General features: G+C 40.8%; 1 protein-coding gene across 2 annotated transcripts in view; it reads right to left on the bottom strand.

The window, feature by feature from the left end:
- Positions 1–2,295: 2,295 nt before the first annotated feature.
- Positions 2,296–6,000, bottom strand: part of Baalc (BAALC binder of MAP3K1 and KLF4) — a 67,401-nt gene continuing 63,696 nt past the window's right edge. For both annotated transcript variants that reach the window (XM_058585650.1, XM_046464904.2), the window contains one exon: positions 2,296–2,571. In XM_058585650.1, coding sequence (XP_058441633.1) covers positions 2,567–2,571 — 5 coding nt within the window. In that variant the 3' untranslated portion in view covers positions 2,296–2,566. The remainder of the gene's footprint in view (positions 2,572–6,000) is intronic.

The raw sequence follows: 6,000 nt of genomic DNA, 5'->3' as shown, positions 1-6,000 counted from the left end.
GTATTTTTGTTTGTTTTGGTCCTAGGGGTTGAACTCTGGGGCATTCTATCACTGAACTACATCCCCATCCCTTTTTACATTTTATTGAGTCAGGGTCTCTAAATTGCTGAGGCAGGCCTTGAACTCAGGGTCCTCCCGCCTCAGACTCCTGAGTTGCCAGGATTACAGGAGTGTACTAACTCAACTCTGCCTGTAAAAAGGCCTTTGTTGAAACTTAAATTTATGTGAAGAGCTATTAAAAAAAAATTTTTAAGGCTCCAGTAAAAATTCTTTATAACCATCTATATATTTGAAATTAAGGACTTTATTGGCACAAACTCTGCAATGGAAAGTATTAACCCAGTAGGATGGATAGTAAGAATCAGCTCCTGTCTTAAACACACATGAAAAAAGATGAATTTTCAGTGCCATGGTTTAGCTTCTGGCCACCACCCCAGTGAAATCCAGATTGTTCTGCGGAGGGCCAGATCACATGCGCTCTATGCCCTTCTCCCCCAGAAGTGAGAAAGCGTTTCTATACACAGACATCTATACACACAGAAGACCCAGTGAACTGAGAGGAATAAGGTTATAAAGAGAAGCTGGGCTTAGCCATAGCCCATAGTACAGTGAGTGGACAGCACACATACCCTGGAGGGACAAGCCCTTGAATTTATGGGACCATTGCCAACCTCACAGTTGGGGGTGCCTGTTGAGTGATGCCACTGCACACACAGAAGTCACACGTTTTACTTGTTTGTAAAAATTTCAGAACATAAAGTTCCCCAAAAGCCCTTTAACAAGGAATCAAAATGACAAAGGTTTAGAAAGTGATTTTTGTATATGGTAAAGGCTTATACAGTGATCGGGTAGTTTGACATAAATCTACCCTTGGCATAAAAGCGAGATTCCACTGCAGAGCCACTCACAGCACACAATATACCTTAGGGTCTAAGTCAGTCTCCTAATTAAGTTTGCTGTTGGATTCAGCATGTGCAGTTGTAATTGGCTAAACAGCAAATCCCTCAACATCTGCTTTCTAGCTGGCACAGGCTTGACATTTAATGTTCAATTACTAAATGTGTCTTCTATAAATGAAATGATGAACAAATAAAGCTACTTGTGTTTGAGGACTAATAGCAGATGAGTGGTTGAGTATCTGAATTTTAGCCTGCTTATGTTAGTTTTCTGGACTATGTTACATAAACACACCATCAGGCTGCCTATTTCTGCAAAATGTGGTTTATTAGTATAGTTTGGTACAACTTTAACCCTACCTTTTCCAAACTTAGTCATGTCAATAATCCTTTAAAAATCATGCTACATTATTTCAAAGGAAAATGTCAAGCTGAACATATTTTTAAAAAGTGCTAGAAAATTATTCCTATCAAAACCTCATTTCACTGTGTTAGCTTCCTATTCTAACACAGTGCTTATCGATCTAATGTCAATGTGAATACACATCAACCAGGTACTGGTTTTCTAAAGTAATTACTTTGCAGATACCAAGATGATCGAGTCCTGGGGCTGTGCACAGAGAGGCCAAAGGGAAGCCATGTGTGCCGCCGCATGTTCCTGGGTGACCTCCCTCCTGTGAGCAGTATCCAGTCTTTGATTAAAATTGCAAATGACCCAAATGGAGAGGGGGAAAAAAAATCTTCGAGAAGGAAAGGGAACCAGAAAGCTAAGAAAAAAATGCAATGTTGGGCTGAGTCTTGTGGGGGAGGTGTCCCAAGTTGGATGCATAGGTCACAAGGATCATGTCATTACAGTTCAGAGGGCAACATATGGACACCAGCTTAGGAGGACCTATCAGGCCAATGAAAACATGTCTGACCATGTCAGAGACCTTCCAAAGATACTCCAGTGGAGTTAGTGTCTATGAAACTGGATCTAATCTGAGCTAAGGAAACAAGAATAACAGAGTTTTCCTGTTTCTCAGGTTCTGATATATTTGGGTTGGGAGCTGGGTGAAAGCCAGCTTTTAAGTGAAAACAGTGTTTTATTATGACACTATTTAAAAAAAAAAAAAAAAAAAAAGCCTGAAACTGTTCACTGCCAAAGCCAAGAGAGCTTGGCACTGGTGTGTAAATCTCTCACCCAGGAAATCCATCCCTCCTACTGAACTGTTGGATAAACCAACCTGTGGCTTTGTCTTTCCACTTCTATACCAGACCCTATTACAGGGAGTGCAAAGAGCCAAACCTTTAATAAGTTGCCATACATTTGGCAACTTATTAAAAGATTCAAGGGTTGTTCAATACAATCACTTTATGTGACAAACAGGAGGCTGAGAGAGTCCCAACAGCTCAGGTAGTTTTTGTTGTTGTTGTTGTTTTGCGGCCGGGTAAAACCATCTCTCATTCAGCAGTGTCCACATATAGCAAATGGGGCTCTCTTCTTTAAGGTTGCTTGATGGGAACCAGTACCATGAAGGGCACTTCAGAAGTCCCTCGGCTCTTCTACTCAGAGGACATTCTGCTAATTGACACAGTTCTTTGTGATTCTTTTACTTCTGTCCATCTGTCGGATGCTGTCTGTAACGTTAATGGTGACTTCTTTTGCAGACATCCTCTTGGTATCTCTTTTAGCCTGTTTAAAAAAAAAAAAAAGGTTTGAAACAGTGAATTGAGTTACTAAGAGATTAAAAAAATCCTCACATTGACATTAATTTCTGTTAATTGTTACAAACACACAGGTCAGAAGAATGACCTACAAGAACACATGTAAGTTCCTACTCAGTGGTATTTTAAGTTAAATTTAGAACATGAAAAATATAACAATTGTACATATTAATGGTGTATCATGTTTCTATATATGCATACACTTATTTTCAGAGATTTCTCTGAATTTCCAATGCCAGGTTCTCACCTAGTGAGAACCTGGCAACAGACATATTCATTATTGAGCAAATGAATTCGCTAACATCCATCAAAATAGATAAAAGTTCTCAGTTGGCTTTAATAGGGTGCTTAAGTTTTTGAGCTCTGGAGTCAGACTTTGGTTCAAATATAGTCTATATCATTCACCATGGGCAATTATTTTTTAAAACGTTGCTAATCTTACATTTCCTCACCTGTAAAATGGGGAATAATATCTACCTCACAATGTTGTTATGGTGCATACCATACTGCCTGTTACTAAATAAAATGGTAGGGGAAAAACTCTTGCAGAGTAGAATTATTCCATGTCTAAGTAAAGACAGATCAGTGATAAAGCCTAGGATTAACTAAGTATTAAAGCATTAAGTAAATTATAAGTTCTTCAATATGTGCCCACCCACCACTTCTCCCAAGGTGAAAATGACTAGAAGTGGGGTTTATTTCATGCCCATTCCACTCAACTGTAAGCATGGCGTGACTTGAGATGAGCCTTTCAAGTCTCCCCAGGGATGCGTGAGGTTATGTGCTGCCCATCCCCCCTCCAGGGAGGACCTGCTGCCCAGCTCCAGGGAATACTGTCAGCAGACAGCTTATAGTTGTCCCTTCAGGAGTGACTTCAGCTTCAGAGAGCCACCTCACTCAAGGTTGAACTTCTGTAGGTGGCCCAGTGTGGTGATGAAGGGAAGGAAATAAAGACTTGACCCTTTTGGCCTAAGGTAGGCCAGGTCTGGTGTGCCATTCAGCTGCAGAGCTCCCATGGGAGCTGACAGAGGCTGCTGTCTGACTGTACGGTGGCTCATCTTCCCCTTCCACAGGTGGTGACCCTAGGGGCACTTCCTACTGAACATCCTGTGTAATGATACGTCACAGTCTGCTTCCTGGAAAACAGTCTCAGATCCTGTGGAGCAGCTCTTATGGAGCAAGGATCTGTCCATGCTGGCTGTGAGTCTGGAGTTGCTAGATGTCTGTTTTTCATTCAGCATGGCCCCTAAGCACAAGCCAACCATGTCATCCATAGGCATCCAAAGAAATGGTGGACTGTTCCACCACTGGACAAAAAATAAGCAGCTCTGAATTTATTAGCAAATTATAGGTAGGTTTCTATCATGTCAAATAAAAACCTGTATATTTATAGTGGCTGCTGGTGATGCCCCCCTACACATTCCATTTATTCAGCTGATACCTCTGGCTCCCAGCTACTAAGCCTTGGCTCTTAATTACTCATAGTAGCACTGTTCCAGAAACTGTCATCATATGATTGGAGCCACCTATCCCAGAAATGCCAAAGAGGTTACACACAAATTCCCGGCCCTATCCAGTGTCTGATTATTGGGATTAAAAAAAAAAAAATCTGGTTTTTGGGGGGGTGGAGACTGTGAAAGATGAAGTTTGGCCAGGCATGGTGGTACATGCCTATAATCCCAGCAGCTCAGGAGGCTGAGGCAGGAGGATAATGAGTTCAAAGCCAGCCTCAGTAAAAGGTGCTAAGCAACTCAATGAGGCCTTGTCTCTAAATAAAATACAACATGGGGCTGGGGATGTGGTTCAGAGGTTAAGTGCCCCTAAATTCAATCCCAGGTACCCTCCCCCCCCGCAAAGTGCTACCTCTTCTGCCTCATAGAGCTACAAATCTGTAGCCACTCATGTTCCAGAGCTGCTTATAGTATGAAGATAAGTCCAAACTACAACTATTCAGCTCGGCTCTCATGCTTGCTGAACTTGATCCTCTGTCCTAACCTTCTGCCCCCACTAACATGCAAGTTTCAATCAATCCCTTGCATCTTAGGCCAGGTTTCCAAGAAGCAGAGCCTAAGATAATAATTTGAGTGATCTGAGGGGCACTCAAGGAAAATCTCAACTGTCGCTTTAGACTTATTCATTAATTTCAAGAATAGGTTTTCACTATTTTCCTCTTAATGTTCCTGGCACACCTCATCAATTCTGAGACATAGGAGGCCCTCAATTTAACTTTGTTCATCCATCCATCCATCCATCCACTCAAACAAGCACCCTGCCCTTGTCCATGTTCTTTTGCTTTAAAAACCATTAGTCAGTACTGTTTAGATTTCTGTCTTACACTGAGGTCTTTGAAGCTGGAACTTGCATCAGGACTAGCACTTACCTCCTACCTGTTCATCACACAGGTGCTGTGCAGGAAAAGAAGTTACCAATGCTGTGACCTAAAGAAAGATGCGGTGATGATGAGGCCAGTTCCATTGGACTTTTATTTGGGGCATTATTACTTGAATGCTTTGAAAACGGGAGCAGGGAATAGACAGAGGCCATGATTGAAATGAGCTAAATTGCTGGCAGAGTCCCCCTAAGTTGGTGGGGGATAAGAGTTTTCCAGAATAGAAATACAAACTTTACAAACTACAAAAGTACTTTTCTTTAGAACAGTATTGGCAAGATTTTACAAACGGTTATTTAAGATTATACACAGAAAATGTTCTGTTGTATTTTGGTCAATTTTTAAGTTTAAAAAAATCTGAGCAAAAATTCAGTAGTTGGATGATTCTGTATTTCTAAGCCTGTGTAAAGAGTCAAAGGGTACAAAATCCTTAGAGCAGCCACTGAATCACAACTATAGCGGGACAGTTTCTTAAATCTGTGGATCATAAGTCTGTACCATGGAATGTTCAGGGCATAAGCCTTGGAGTCAGACCTGGACCTAGTGAAAACCTTGCTTTAACCTAAGTCTTATTCTCTTACCTGAAAAACAGGGAAATAATGCCTGCTTCTTAGATATTTGGAGAGAATTAAGTGTGTCACTTAGCATTGAAAAAGTGATCAATTCTGGTTTGCCTAGGACTGTCCCATTTTAAAATAAAAAGTCCCACATTGCAGAATCTTCTCCAGGCCCTAACAAATCAGGACACTTAGCCACCCCTGTTATAGCTATTGTCATTAATTTCATTTGAAAAGTTGTGTCAGGAAACATACCAAATTGATGTCATCATTTTAATATAAGGTTTTTGATAACTACTACTTCTAAATGGCAACGACAAATACTTGGGAATCAACCTAACAAAAGAGGTAAAAGACTTATACAATGAAAACTACAGAACCCTAAAGAGAGAAATAGAAGAAGATCTTAGAAGATGGAAAAATATACCCTGTTCATGGATAGGCCGAACTA

The sequence above is a fragment of the Marmota monax genome, unplaced genomic scaffold (assembly GCF_021218885.2).
Source record: "Marmota monax isolate L192 unplaced genomic scaffold, Marmota_monax_Labrador192_F-V1.1 WCK01_AAM20220418_F8-fsc00003, whole genome shotgun sequence".
NCBI classification, from domain to species: domain Eukaryota; kingdom Metazoa; phylum Chordata; class Mammalia; order Rodentia; family Sciuridae; genus Marmota; species Marmota monax.
This window is presented reverse-complemented; position numbering and strand designations above follow the sequence as displayed.